This window comes from Rhizophagus irregularis, chromosome 25 (assembly GCF_026210795.1).
Source record: "Rhizophagus irregularis chromosome 25, complete sequence".
In the NCBI taxonomy this organism is placed as follows: domain Eukaryota; kingdom Fungi; phylum Glomeromycota; class Glomeromycetes; order Glomerales; family Glomeraceae; genus Rhizophagus; species Rhizophagus irregularis.
Genome location: NC_089453.1, coordinates 3,512,402 through 3,527,784, shown reverse-complemented (window position 1 = coordinate 3,527,784; position 15,383 = coordinate 3,512,402). Strand labels below are relative to the sequence as shown.

Genomic DNA, 15,383 nt, shown 5'->3' with positions numbered 1-15,383 from the left:
CTCAAAATCTTCATCCAGCTCTTCATTAACTAATCAGGCTTCCAGCATCTTTTCGAATCAACAATCATCTTCTAACGTCCCAGTAAACCAGCAAAAGTTTAGCTTCGCAGACTTCAAGTTTAAGGGCATACTAGGTGAAGGACGAAGTGGTAAAACGCTCCTATGCGAGTTTTGTGGTGATACAATTGCTCTGAAGAGCGTAGACTTGTCGAAGGCTCCATCGTATGTTCTGAAAGAAATGCAGAAGGAAGTAGAGATGTACAAAGATCTAGCTGATATTCAAGGCAAGTATATCCCAAAGCTGGTCTGTTATGGATATTATGGAGGAGGCATGAGCTTCGTTATCGGCTTAACCATTGTTGGCACTATGTTGAGCGACCAAAAAATAACGGAACAGCAAAAGTCAAGGGCTATTAAGGGATTAGAAGCAATCCACAAGCATGGTATCCTCCACAATGATATTCGGGAGGAAAATATCTTAATTAATGATAAAGGTGCCCTATACCTGATTGACTTTGGGATGGCAAGCCGGGAGGATACAAAAAAGAAGAGAAAGCTTTTTGACGAGGAACAGCTCAAATTATCTCAATTGCTAGATGGATATATTGTGTAAGAATTTATTATTTTACAAATTCCTGTACAATAATTACTTGTAATCCTAGTTTTTTATAATTAATAATCATGTATTTTACAGACATTTCGTAAAGAATGAGGGGCGAATTTCAATGTCAGGTGGTTAGTTAGACTGTAGGGATATACATTAGACATTTATATAGAAGCGTCATGTATCACGGGCAATGTCCCGAACATTTGTATTTATTTTTCGTATGTATTAATAAAATATTTTTTTCTTGGCATTTTTCTGGAACCGCGCGGTCTCAGAAATCTGGTGACTTTATAACCTATTTCTCTTGGTAAAATGACAGTCTCTATGTATATATATACTAACTAACTTTTGAATATTTCACTTCTTGTATAAAATTTATCAATCATGTCATCTGAGCTTGAAGTATTGAAACAGCGTATCGTTGAACTTGAGGCTAAGAATGCCGAGCTTGAAGCAGAAAAAGCTGAACTTTTAAAGCGGATTATGGAGGAGAATACTAGACGCGATGTTAGAGTTGAGGAACTGGAGCAAAAAAATAAGGAGCTTGAGACCAGACTTGCGATAGTGGAACAGGCTTCCTTACCAGTGGAAGAGCAGTTGTATAATGATAATCCTTCTGACAATAGTACATCTAACTTTAATTCAGTTGCGGAGTATCATGAGAAACCATTGGTGGATGTGGAAACAGATAATTCCTTTCCTGAAGAGGTTTGCTATAATAAGCAAGAATTGGTGGCAACAGTACCTGCCAACTCTGCGAAGCGCCTTAATGGCACATCGTTGGAAGAGAAAGATATGGATAGTTTCTTGCTTGAGGCTCATAAGAAAATCGTTAGTAGTGAAATAAAGCAACGCAATAAGGAGAAGAAATTTTTACGTAAATTGGCTAACCAGGACAGCATCTCCGATACTGCTTATGTATCAGAAACTGTGGTGGTTGCTCCTCAATTGGTCATTGCAGATACCCTCAGGAAGAAATTCCCACGGTGAATTCGAAAGTGATGCATGATATAAAAGTAGTTAACAGGTATCCTGAAAATTCATATGAGGATGCGCATCGGATGAGTTTAGAAATTTTGGAAGAGTTCGAAAAAACCGTTCCCTCAGGGAACGATCAGAGTCATGTGTCTTCAGTTAAGCCAGATCTCGAAGTATCCATGGAGCAAGATGATGAGCAGGAATCGTTAGATAAAAATCAAATCATAGAACAGGGTCTAATACAAGAGCTGTGTGGTACCTTTGACATCTGTTTACCCATATCCAGTGATGACAATATCAGCTCTACCAATGCTAATTCCTCTTGCAATGGATCAGAGAATATGATTTCAGGTTCTGCCCAACACTTGTCCTATCTATTCGATACAGCAATAAAGTCTGGTCAGCAGGAAATCTTAGACTGGTATAATTATTCACTTGAATTCGAGAGCAGGGTAGATGCTCTTACTGTTAATGGTAGAATCAAAGATAAAACGGCAAAATCAAAGATTTACAAGGAAATGAAACCATTTCTTCCTGCTAAAATCACACAAGATAACTTGCGCTAGGAAACTCTTAAGGCTAGAAAACACCTCACGTTATTTGGAAAAAATGGAGTTGGAATAGACAAAATCAAGTTGGTCTCATATAGCGCAACTGAGATTTCGAAACTAACTAATGCACAAATCCAAAATGTTATAGATCAAGTAAAAAAATATATTAGTGATCATCAGTGTCATGTGACTTTGAAAACTGTTCCCTCAAGGAACGATCAGATTAAGGATGAAATGAGTACATCGGCAAGTGTATCATCTGCATCCTAATCTAAGCCCGATCATTCCTATTTTCGCAACAAGATATTGGATCAATATCCTAATCTATATAGAGAATGTAGTATTGAAAATTTAGACTATTATGGGATTACTGATGAGACAACATGCAGGGACTACATCTGTCCATTATGCAAATTAGGTCATGATGATGAAGAAATAGAAGGTACGTATAATACCAGATCTTACTTTATTAAATGTGAACAGCATGAAATTGAGATAGTTGCATAATCTGATCCCTCTGGGATCGTCTGGGAATTTTAATCTTTTTTTTCGAATGAATAGGTCTATACGAGAAAAGGGATTTAAATTGTTTGCAGTCATATAAAAAGGAAAATGACTGAGTTTGATAAAATACTAACCCTAAATATCTAGACTGGCATGCCAAATTAAGTGGATTACCAAGCGTTTTGACGGATAAGATTCGTTCCAAATTATACAAAAGATATAAAAAACAAACTGGAAATGAGCCATGACAACTAACAGAAGTACATAAATCAAAACAGAGTGAAGTTATAAATTCGAAGCCAGAAAAAGGGCCTATAACTTTTGAAGTCAGACCCGATCCAGAATTAATTATCAAATCCGTCTTAGAGTACTTCCCATACTTGAAATTCCAAAATAGTTTCAGAGGGATTGATAATTATAATTTTGCATTACCTCAGCCGTGGAGCTCACTATGTCCTATTTGTGATGGAAAATATGGGAATTATGGATTACATGGCTCATGGTACTGCGAAAATGGGAATCAGTTCCCTTATGATCCTGAATTAGTGAAATTGTATTCCCAAGATAAGTTGGAATATTGTCTTGCCAGCAACACTTCAAGCAATAAACTCAAGTTCACAATTGTAGCATAGTGATCATGTAATTTTGTTGCGGAGTAATGTTCCAAATAATTAGTAGCCTATAACTTTATTGTGACAAACTTGTCATGCTCCTTCGCATAAACTGGTTGCGTAGTTGTGACATTTAATGTCACAGAATAAAAATCATATGACTGAATTCTGACTACTGCGTGTCTGCGCCCATATTAAAATTGATTGCATCACTGATCAGATCTGTGATCCCTCTATAAAACTAACTCGTTTCCCAATTCTGCAAAAAAAATTCTTTTCTTTCCTCATTTATCGTTGTGATATAAAATAACAGTAAAAATGTCTACTGATAGTACGCCTATTACCCTTTGGTGTCTCGAATACAGAAGTAATTCCTTCTCCATTACCATTGGAAATAATAATTCTATTTTTGATCTAAAGAAAGCTATCTTTGAGAAGATTAATGTACCTGACAACGTAAAAGCTAAAAACCTTTGTTTATGGAATGTTAATGTTGAGGAAAGTCAGTTGGAGAGCAACACCCCTGATGATTTAATGACTGTTGAAAATGAAATAAAAATCGCATCGCAAAAAGTTGGCAACACATTCTATGGAGTTCAAGATAATAACATTCGAGTTATCGTTAAAGTTCCTGTTGCCATCGGTGAGTCAATAATTTTTAGTCAACGCGATATAACATAATTTTTTTCTTCTCCTCTGTTATATTCGCCAATAATACCGAATACTTACTTATTCTTGTGCTTTTCTTTCCTGCTTCTTATCGTCAAACCCGCCCAAAAAACACATTCGCGTTATTGTAGAGCAACTCGATGCATCAGTGTTCGTTGACAGAAGTGGCATAATCTGCAAAGAGCTTTTAAAAAAATTCGACATTATCCCAAATAAAGTAGAAGAACTTAAAACTCTTATTGATGCACCGCTTCTACGAAAACTGCCTGTAACTTCGGATGAGGAGATAATGTTTCCTGATATAAGCAATTATGTCTGCACAACACAAGGAGAACGACGAAGTGCTATTGCGAAGATCAACAGCAATCTGTTTACAATTGATACGAAATTCTCAGGCAAATCTGAGAGCATGTTACACCATCCGATAGATTCCATGATTAGAATCCCACTCGAAAATTTTAATAAATACCTTGGAGGGTCTTTACCTATTGATATTGATCGGGATAAATCAGATTCAGGATCAACTACGAAAGGTACGCAAAGGCCCAATTTTCTATGCTGGATAAAAAAATTACTTATTTTTAAGGGTGAAGAGAAGGCAAATGTTGGTGATTTTGACACAGCAAGAATTGAATTAGTAGAGAAGTTCAATGTACTTGATCCTATATTCTTCGGTAATATTAAATTTTTGATCTGCTATGCTGCAGCAGGATCGAATGTGCAATTCTATGCAATTGATGGCTCAAAAGAAACTGTGAAAAATCCAAACCAACTAATGCCACTTACCGGTGTACTTAATTCTATCAACCTTGTGGATCGAATTACTATTCTCCGCACGACTGTAAATATTGCGCGCATCATGTTAACAATAAGTGACAACATTACCGACATGATCATACCTCTCGGAAAGAAACAGAAGTTAGGACACTCATATATCACATTTTTTGCTAATTCAGTCGTAAAGTTGGTCCCAGAAGTTGATCTTCCATACACACAACATCTGCAGTCTCGTGTAAGATTCTTAACATCAATGTATAAACATGCTAAAGGTTACCCGGGCTTGTCCAGATCAAGGAAGACCCTCTCTTTATCCAAGATCAAAGAATGTATAAAGTTAAAATGACAACTCAAGGTATCCCTTGCAAACTGAATAATGAGAATGACGTACGGGAAATGACGAAATGTGTTCTCACCGGGCTAGCCAGATTACATGCAGGAAGATACGTTCATCGTGATATCCGGATACCAAACATCGTGTTCGTTCCTGAACATCATGACAACTTTAGATATGTCCTCATTGATTTCGAGCATGGAGGCATGAACAAACAAAAGCCTGGTGAAAATTTGAATGGCTGGGATGCAAATACGCTCACGAAATCTGGCCACTATGTATACTTATCAGAAATGTACCAGCTGGGAAAGATGCTAGAAAAGTATAATGATTTGATGACAGCTGGTGGAAAAGATTTTGTGAATCAATTGAAATCAAAAAATTTGACAGCGGAGGAGGCACTTAAACACACATGGATCAATAATAGTACTACATCAATCTAAAGTTTATCATGATAATTTACTAGCTATACTTATATACTTTTAGAAATTTAGAATTCTCTGCATTTTTTCAATCATAACAAATAATTAGATCACAATCTATGTAAAAAATTAATTATATTTGCTGTATAACTAATTGCATAACAATAAAGCTTTATTACTGAATTTTTTTTACTGTATGTGGGTAACGGAATAATAAAGTAATTCGTGATTCGTACTCCTATTCCTTCGACAAGAATCTTTCCAATATCGTACTGCGCATTTCAGATAATCGGTCTTACCTAACAATTGCTATGCTTTTGTCAGAGCATAACCCCAAATGGTCAGGCTGATTTACATACATATTCCATTATTTTTTTCAACTCAATTTGGATTTAATTTTTGCATGCCATGTCTTCAGTATCATACTAACAAAACAATTTTCGAATATAGATACAGTCAGAATTTGATATACCAATATTCGATATACCGATACATTATTAAAAACTTGATATACCGATAAAATTTTACATTCCCACTATATGTAAGGACATATAAATATCGGTATAATTTGATATAACGATATTTTTTAAATTTTTTCTTATGAGTCCTGACATATCGTTATATAAAAATTTGACTGTAGTTTTTTTGGCAATTAATATTTTGCATATGAGATTTGGGGATGTGTATGCTAATCCTTCGTCATTTTTTTATTGATTTGCAGAGGGATTAACAAATGACGAAATGTAGTGCGTAATTGCTGGTGAAAATTAATCCCAAAGGGAATGTTTTCTCCTGCGAAATTTACAAGTGATATAAAAACCCGTCTTTAGCTTTAGCCAGCAAATAGCTGACCATGAGAGTGATGATAAGTGGGCAGGTATGGAGAATCAAGAAAGCTCAGTTAATACGGAAGCGACCACTGTTGATAAAATCAATATTAGCCCAATCGGTAACACACAAAGTAGAGATAAGTGCAGTATTTCGGAATCTGAGAGACCCTCTCTTGTTAATCTTAAAAACCTTGGATATAATATCCTCAAAAGTCTCGATGATGAAACTGTTGGAGATATTGAGTTTCCAGAACTAGATTCATGCTCCAAATGTGGCAATGATATTTTAATGTCTCTCTCAAGGTGTTCTCATACCTCACTTGCAGGCATATTTTTCACAGACTTTGTATTGAAAAAAAACTTTTTCTTGGCACTTCAAGTGCATGTCCAGCCTCTGGCTGTGGAAAGAACGTGGACATCTTAGATCAAGCTGATGCCCTTGGTATTGTTTCCAATTTGCCAATACCTGATCCCAAAGTGACCTTTCAATCAAGTGGAATTTCACCTTTATCCAACTTAATGGGAACGTTTACCCTATCTTCACCACCTATACAGATGGGAGGGATCGAGGGTACAGCAACTCAGCAAGTCAAAAGTGCTTTGAGATGCGCTAAATGTTCTGAAGACCTTTCTTCGTCCCTCCCTCCTTTAGGCTTTCTTTGAATCTCCCCTCAACCTCAAGGTCCTCCGAAACCGCTCGTATATTTAACCAGCAAGCATATTGTCCATTACAACTGTATTGACAATCCACGAAAGTTGTGTCCTATATGTCCATCAACTGATATGGAAATTGATGATTTGGAAACTCCAACAAAGCAGAGTTCAAATACTGCACAGAAAAAATGTTTTAGCGAATTTGCTTCTGAAAAAGATTCAAATAAAAAAGCGAAGTAGACCAGAAAGCAGATTGATCGAAATGATTCTCCTACATTGAAAAAACTAATTATGGAGTTGACTTCTCCTGAGTCCCTAGAAGATGGTCTCTCTCGAGACCCCCTCATCACTTTGCAGTTAAGTGTCTCTAAGATGGACGTAAACTCGCTTGATTTTCTCAATTTATATAATAAGATTGGTACTGCTGAAGACAATCTTCGAAGAACCACTCATGATTTGCTTCGATGCTATTATATTTTTGGCCAAGCCACTGTAAACGGTCGAATATCAAGCGCGAAAAGATGATAAAATTCAACCACCAAATGTAATTGCCAAATATTAAGAACGAACAAATTAATTATGAATTGGCGTGGATGGATAAATAATTAGCCGAAAAGGATAAACATTTAGGAAGAGTAATGATCTACATGATGTAATATTTATCAAATGATTGACAAAGAACCAATAGGATAAATAGAATCGATCAATTGCGGCTTAGCAATCTTTAACAATAAGAGCAATAAGAAAGAATAATTATAAGCCACAAAAGATAGATTATAAGTAAAACACATAAAGCAGATTAAAAGAACATATAAAATAATGTCAGAAAGATTAAAGAACACAAAATAATATAAAAGATAATATAAAAAGATAGTATAAAGATGGAACGTAAAAGATAATATATTAAAAAGAACATATATAAAAAGATAGCATATTAAAAGATAGCATATTAAAAGATAGCGTATTTAAAATATAGATAGCATAATAGAAAGATAGTTCAAAGATAAAATGTAAAAGAACATAAAAGATAGTATATAGATAGAATAGAAAGTAGCGTAAAATTTGTATAAATAGAGAACGGAATTCAAAGTAATTCCATAGTTCTCATCCACAGAACTCAATAAAAATATAAGTTTCATTTAATTATTTGTTAATGAAGTTTAATATTAATTAAAGGTAATAGGTTCGCCCTAAACTTTAATTAATGTTCGCTTAATTAATTTTAATTAAACAAATGAAAATTTTAAGATGAATTAAATATATGTTTTTGAAAAGTAATAATTTGTAGCGAGAGCTATCGAAGTTTGAAATTAAAGGTAAAAGTGGATATAATTTGGGGAAAAATTTGGAGAAGTAAATTTTATTTTATATCGTTCAACGTTTTATATTACTAACGCTATTTATGTTGTGAACCAAGAATGTTGTTGTATATTGTTCATTGATTTTGTTGTTTGTTAATTATGTTGTTGATTAATTGCTCGCTCGTTTAATTGTTCGTTCGTTCGATTGTTCGTTCGTCTGACCATGAGAATGCCCGTTCGATATGGCAACTCTGTAAATTGATGACAGAGGGAATTGGAGGATCTCACCACTAAGCAGTTATTCGATCATTTTAAAAAAACTTGTAATGAGAATGTATCTAATGCTAAAGTTAACGATAGAATTATGAATCAGATTTCTGTACAAGATAAGCTTACCAAAACTAACCTTTGAAAAAGAAAGGAAAGGGTAAAAAGGTTTTCAGGCTTTTTAGTAATGTTGGTGGTATAGAAGCAATAGAACGGTTAAAGTCTTTTAATGCTACTACAATCTTAAATCTATCCCCAGATGATGTCGATTTTCTTATTGCTAGATTAAACGAATAAATAGTACTACTGCTACATGTATTTTGTGTAACTCTTGATAATAAAAGGTCATTTCAGGACTGGCTACGGCCATTTTTGATTTTTTATTTGTAAAGTAGTGTAACACTAATGTCACGGCTCTCAGAGCAAAAATCATAAAGTTTCTGGTTTTCATTTCAGCATATAAATTGTCATAACCCATAAATCTGTTCCAAAACTTTGCCAGATTTCATTGGTTTAGTTGTGACATTAATGTCACACTTCTCCCAATAAGATTTCTAGTAAAAATCCACATGATTAAATTAGCCGATCATCTCGAACATGTGCATTTTATTTATAATCATTTTCAGGCTATCCGGCTAAAGAAAAAATCTGAAATCTGATTGGCCGGTCATCCTAATCGAATTTGGGTTTACTAGTGTGTAGTCTCACTAAATCAGCTACAGATCAATAAAACTGCTAAACTGTTTAACCAGCAAATCCGTATAAAAATGAATCTGATATTTATTAGAGTATACTATTGCTAAATTGGCTAAAATTGCTAAAAACAATATAAATCAATAAAATCGTTATATTCTGTTATAATCAACCAAAACACTAATATGGATTTAGATAGTAAAGCCTATTCCAAGTTAATTCATGCACACAATAGTGTTGGAGGCTCTGAAGAATATATAAGAATTATTGTTGCAATATTGCCTTTAAGAAGGGAATTTCAGATCTGGCAATATAAACAATACATATTACAAGAAAAGGCTAAAATTAATCGTCTTCAGCTAGAGCTTTCATCCCAATCTACTCCACATTCAGAAAAGGATAAATTGGCATCGGTATCATATGATTATGACGGCATCCAAACTGGTATTCCATAACACTTCCAAGATAGTTCCTCACTAGTTTCATGACAGCTCTACAGAAGTTCCAGAACACTATCAAGTCACCATCATGATACTAAGCTAGATCCTCGAATCACATGTCTAAAAGATCAGGCAAAATTATGGTATACTGCCAGCCGAAATTAATCTACTACAATCTACTGCGCCACCTAACATGATATTTTTTTACCATATTTCGGCAGGACCCCGGATATCTCCAAAACAGGTCATAAGTCACACTTTCGGCAGATTGGCCCATTTTTCAGGGCTCAAAAAATCGTTTTTTGTAAATATCTCGACATCCAGTGGTCCAATTTTGATGAACTTTTTTTTTAAATTGTAGAGCTAAATGAGGGCTACAAAATAAAAAAATGTTCATTAAAATTGAATTACTGGATGCTGAGATATTTACAAAAAACGATTTTTTGAGTTTCAGCAAAAAGGGGTGTTTTTGGCCAAAAGTCCATTATGACCTTTATATTAGATATCCAGGGTCCTATTTCGGCATTTTGATGAATAATAAAATAGGTAAAGAAGGAAAGCACCCTCGAATCCTTAACAGGCAACCAAAGAGGTACAGAATGGCAAAAACTTCATCATAAAACTTAGAATCCAAATAATTGCAGACAGGCCGGATCTCCAATATAGAATTTAATAACCAATCAACTATAGAATCCCAATTACATAAATTATATTAGAAAATGATTATTGACGTACAGAACTAAACAAAAATAGGTACATTTCGATTATTTAGTAATAGTAATATTTAGGTTATTTAATCACATGATCACAAATAATAAATGGGAAAAAGCTAAAGAAAAGCGAATTCAAAGGGAAGGAATATAGTAAGAAAAATAACTAGGTATACAAAATTGTTATAAACAGGTTATTTGGTTAGAGTATTTAATCATATTTAGGTTATTAACTTTAGATTATTTAGATATATTTAAATTATTTAGTTATATTTAGATTATTTATAGTCATACTTAGATTATTTAGTTATAGTTAGATTATTTATAGTCGTACTTAGATTATTTAGTTATAATTAGATTATTTTATTACTAAATAACCTAGTCTAAGCTGTTTATGACTAAATAATACAGTCAAACCTTGATATAGTGAACCCTTGATATAGTGAATTTTTCAGACAACTATAATAAATTTCCCCTTGCTATAACGAATTAACCAATCAAATCTCTTAAAATCTTCACTATAGTCCTATAGCGAAGTTGAGGTCTGGAACCTAGGGTTCGTTATAACAAGAGTTGACTGTATAATTATATTATTTAGTCATAAACGGTGAGATCCCCCATTTGGCTAATCCTTCGCATAAAGTTTTATTGAATCTTTCGACCAAACCATTTGTTTGTGGCCTATATGGTGTACTTAATCTATGATTTATTCCACACCTTTCTACTAATTCTTCCATTATTTTATTGTTAAAATGAGTCCCTCTATCGCTAATTATTTTCTTTGGACATCCATGTCTACAAATTATGTCTCTCCAAATAAATTCTACTACTTCTTTTGCTGTAGCTTTTTTTAGTGGTGCGGCCTCGGGCCATTTTGTAAAATAATCCATTGCTACCACAATATACTTATTTCCCTTTTCTGTCTCTTTTAGTGGTCCAACTATATCTATTCCAATCATCTTGAATGGTTCATTTATCTTTATTGGTGTCAATTCATTCTTTCCTCTTGGTTTTCCTCTCATTTGACAATTCCAACACGTTCTCAGTTACATATTCTTCTACATCTTCTTTCATATTTTTCCACTAATAATTTTCTTTTATTCTATCTAATGTCGCTTCTATCCCAAAATGTCCTGATAATTCATTATCATGCATCATGTACATCAATCCCTCATATTCATAATCCCTAATTACTCTAAATTTGTTTTGTCCTTTTACTCTATATAGAATTCCCTCTTTCAATTCATATTTATTCTCCTTTTCGATATTATCAATTATTCTCTTGTAATTATTTTCTTCCATAATACTTCTTTAATTGATTTCGCTTCTAAATTTGTTATTCTCGTTATGTGTCCTGTATTTTTAGTTCTGTGCTCTTCTCCATTTCTCCACCTCTTTAAATACTTTTCTCCAGCTATTATCGTCATTTTTAACTTTTACTCGACTGTATCTTTTGGTATCTTTGTACACACTCTGATTTTCTTCAAACATTTTAACCATGTCCAAATATTCATCCTTCTTTAATGTTGGGTATGATGATTTTTCCGTTTTCTTTGTTTCTCTTCCAATGTAATTTTTCCAACATACGTCGCCATCTTTTTCTAAAAATATCACTATTGATTTATCTATTGTTTCTTTCAATCTGAATATTTCTTTTTCCATCTCATGATTTCCATATGGAGTAATTAATCCTCTGTCAAAACTTTTCGTCTTTTGATAATAATATTCACAATAAGAATGAATCACCTGTTTAAAAACTCTTTCTGCTCTTGCGCTTGACCAAAATTTTGTGAAAACAGAAAAATATTTTTTTTCAAAGCTACATATTTTATATTGTGTTTTATTTTGTCTATTAACTATTATGTCCGGCCCTGCAGCCCGAACTAGGTCTCAGGTTACTTCACAAGGCCAGGCGGACATACAGGTGTCTTTACCGCAAGAGAAACAGAATGATAACAAACAACCGATACAGGTCAACAACAATACTACTGTTCTTACAACCAACGATATGATAGACTGCTCTCATGATGCTGCAGCGGGCTCACATAAAGATAAACGGAAAAATAATAATAAACAAGGCTTCTCGGTGGAACAGGCTCTTTTGGGTCCTTCATCTTCACCTTCTTTAACTTCTAATATTGCTCTTGAAAGTCAACAAACAAAGGCGGACCAATCAGAAAATCCTTCACAACAACAAACAAAGGTTACCCAATCAAATGTTTCAGCACAACAACAAATAAACAAACCCCCTGAAACGTCACAACCAAATATGGCGTCAACAACTGAGGGACCGGAAATCACTGACATCAGTATGCAGGATGCTGATCATGACTCACAAGGTTCTACTGAAGAGGAAATTTTGTATTACGCAAAAAAACAACAAACATTCTCACTTTTCATTGGTGTAAAGTTATCTGATAAAGTTAATACTTCATTTGCTACTAACTTTTTAAAAAATACAAGGGATTTTTTGATATCAGACTCAAATTTAGGCCCAGGAATTTCTCAAGTATCAAAAATTATACCCGATTTTAATAAAGTTGCCCCAGGAGAAGGGTCACGTGACAATAATAATGAAGCCAATCAAGATAAACCAATCAAAAAGAAAAAAGATATTATTGGATATCATTTGATTATTAACGTTACCACAAAAGAAATATATGAAAGCATTATGGCAGTAGACTTCTCCTGTGCAGAAGATACAGTTTCTTTCGCACCATACCAAAGCATTCGTACACAAAGAAAACAAACAAATGAAGGAACGCGTGGTCGTACTGTTCAAATTTATAACGCTTCTTTAGAAATAACAACTGCTACTCTGAAACCATTTCTGAGAAGATATGGTGAATTGGAAGAGAATGGGGTTTATGCAACTAGACGTAACCCCTATCAGCCAAATAAACAAATTTTTTATGCAACGTACAAAGAAAGTGCTAGTGCAGACACCTTTTATGGAAAACCGATACTATGGGTTTACAATGAAATGCTTTACATTACTCCAATGGAATTAAGTTTAGATAAAAGGGAAGAAAGAAGAGCTTTCTGTGCTAAACTTAATGGATTACCTCCAAACGCTAATGCTAGAGAATATCAAGATTTTATTGAAGAATTTAACGTGCTCGAATTCAGAATTCCTAGGAATACGAGAACAAATCGGACGCAATTATATGCATACGTATATTTTAAAGATGAAGAAAGTATGCAAAGAGGGACCGATAGGGTGATAATGAGGCGAAATAAACAACATGAATGGTCAATACCAGATATGAAATCATGTTTTAATTGTGGGTATACATCTCATCTTATAAGTGACTGTGACTATCGACCACCAAGAAATAGACCTATGAACAAAAAAGATTATTTGAACTCGGTAAGGCGATATCAACCAGGATATCGTCAAAGAGAAAAACAAGAAAATGCTCGCCCAGGGTCATACGCAGATGCGATACGTTCAAGACCAAATGAAGCAAGGTTTGAAAATAGAAAATTTCAAGAAAGATATAGGCAAGATAATCCTTATTCGAATAATAAAGATCGCCCATGGAATAGGAATAACTTACGAAAAAGAAATGATGATAATCATAATTATGGTGATGATGAACAAGGGATGCATGAATGGGACGAAGAAGATGATAGTTTTGAGGACATACCGCGCTCTAGTAGTAGGGCTTCAGTTCTTTCTAGGCCAAGGAATGCACACTATGAGAATGTTGATAGAACACCTAGAAATCATAGAGATGATAATGAGATTCAGTCAATTAAACAAGATCTAGCTACTTTACAAGATATTGTAAAAACCTTGGCAAAATCCTTAGAACAAACTACTAACCAAATTAGTTTGTATATGCAAACAACATCTAGCAAAGGCAAAGAAAAAGTTAATGAAATGAACAACAATGCCATGTTGATTGATCAATCGGGTAATACAGATAATAGACAACACCAAACACCTAAAAGGAGGTTGGTGTCATTTAATGAAAATAATAAACGACCACAAAGAGAAGATTCTTCAGACTCAGACTCAAACGATAACAGACAAAATAATATGGCTCTTTTGACTGCGCAACTTCAAGAACTTCATAAAGGCATGGAAAATATTACCAGCAGTCTTACAAATATCAACAACAGAATTACAACTGTAGATATCGCAAGACAAGTACCAAACAGATCAGTTGATGGGGGCAACCGATCTGCTAAAAATAATAACACCCAACATCATTTTTAATGATAGACAATAATCAATATAATAACAATTTAAATATTTCGAATACAACTACTTACCCCCCTACCAATGATACAAGAAAACAAAAAATTATTAATGATAGTAAACATAGAAGAAATTATAAAAAAAGAAAAAGAAAAAAAAGGATAACAAATAACAATAATGGTAACGAGGTGAATCTTGATACTAACAATCTTCATTTTTTTAAGGTAGCGACGCTTAACATAAGACAACTTAATGATATTAAAGCTCAAAATTTGGCAAAATATTTAGATAAAAATGATATAGATATATTAAGTATAACTGAAACTAGAATTAGTAACAAGAACTTAAAATTTATAACGAAAAACAAATTTATGAATCATCAAGTATTTGGAACAGTAGGTGCAAAATTCAACGAATCAGGGACCCTTGTAATAGTTAAAAAAGAACTGGCAAAACATATTAGCAAATTGGAAAATTATAAAGGTCGTATTTTAAAAATAGAATTTACTTTTTCTGATCAACAAAAATTGGCAATTATATCAGTATACAATAAAAGTGGAGATAGAGGTAAAGATTGCGTAGAAACACGAATAGATATCAATAAGGAGATTATGAAGATGATTAAAGATAGTAAAAAGAAAAATCAGCAAATAATTTTGATGGGGGATTTTAATTTGCAATATAAAAAATATCTTCAACAAAAGAATAGTAATAGAACTAGGATTTCAGAACAATTGAAAATATTTGATCTTTTAGAAAAATCAGAATTATTTGATACCTGTAAAGAAATACTTAATATCGATGATTTAGCATTAACAAAAAATCACG

General features: G+C 33.6%; 5 protein-coding genes across 5 annotated transcripts; all 5 read left to right on the top strand.

The window, feature by feature from the left end:
- Nucleotides 1–991: 991 nt before the first annotated feature.
- On the top strand, nucleotides 992–3,272 carry OCT59_017147 (uncharacterized protein; the record flags this gene model as incomplete). Its single annotated transcript, XM_066146171.1, has 5 exons — nucleotides 992–1,315; nucleotides 1,579–2,037; nucleotides 2,152–2,289; nucleotides 2,440–2,578; nucleotides 2,899–3,272. The coding sequence occupies 5 exons, from the start codon at nucleotides 992–994 to the stop codon at nucleotides 3,270–3,272; spliced, it is 1,434 nt and encodes a 477-aa protein (XP_066003892.1).
- A 297-nt stretch (nucleotides 3,273–3,569) lies between these two features.
- On the top strand, nucleotides 3,570–5,474 carry OCT59_017146 (uncharacterized protein; the record flags this gene model as incomplete). Its single annotated transcript, XM_066146170.1, has 3 exons — nucleotides 3,570–3,894; nucleotides 4,052–4,883; nucleotides 4,970–5,474. The coding sequence occupies 3 exons, from the start codon at nucleotides 3,570–3,572 to the stop codon at nucleotides 5,472–5,474; spliced, it is 1,662 nt and encodes a 553-aa protein (XP_066003891.1).
- A 720-nt stretch (nucleotides 5,475–6,194) lies between these two features.
- Nucleotides 6,195–7,177, top strand: OCT59_017145 (uncharacterized protein; the record flags this gene model as incomplete). The annotated part of the gene is made up of 4 exons (XM_066146169.1): nucleotides 6,195–6,199; nucleotides 6,284–6,586; nucleotides 6,664–6,854; nucleotides 6,966–7,177. 4 exons carry the CDS (start codon nucleotides 6,195–6,197, stop codon nucleotides 7,175–7,177), a joined length of 711 nt encoding a protein of 236 aa, XP_066003890.1.
- A 2,206-nt stretch (nucleotides 7,178–9,383) lies between these two features.
- Nucleotides 9,384–9,653, top strand: OCT59_017144 (uncharacterized protein; the record flags this gene model as incomplete). Its single annotated transcript, XM_025327807.2, has 1 exon — nucleotides 9,384–9,653. One exon carries the CDS (start codon nucleotides 9,384–9,386, stop codon nucleotides 9,651–9,653), a length of 270 nt encoding a protein of 89 aa, XP_025169416.2.
- Nucleotides 9,654–12,209: 2,556 nt separating this feature from the next.
- OCT59_017143 (uncharacterized protein) lies at nucleotides 12,210–14,573 on the top strand (the record flags this gene model as incomplete). The annotated part of the gene is made up of 1 exon (XM_025311659.2): nucleotides 12,210–14,573. The coding sequence occupies one exon, from the start codon at nucleotides 12,210–12,212 to the stop codon at nucleotides 14,571–14,573; it is 2,364 nt and encodes a 787-aa protein (XP_025169417.2).
- Nucleotides 14,574–15,383: the final 810 nt, after the last annotated feature.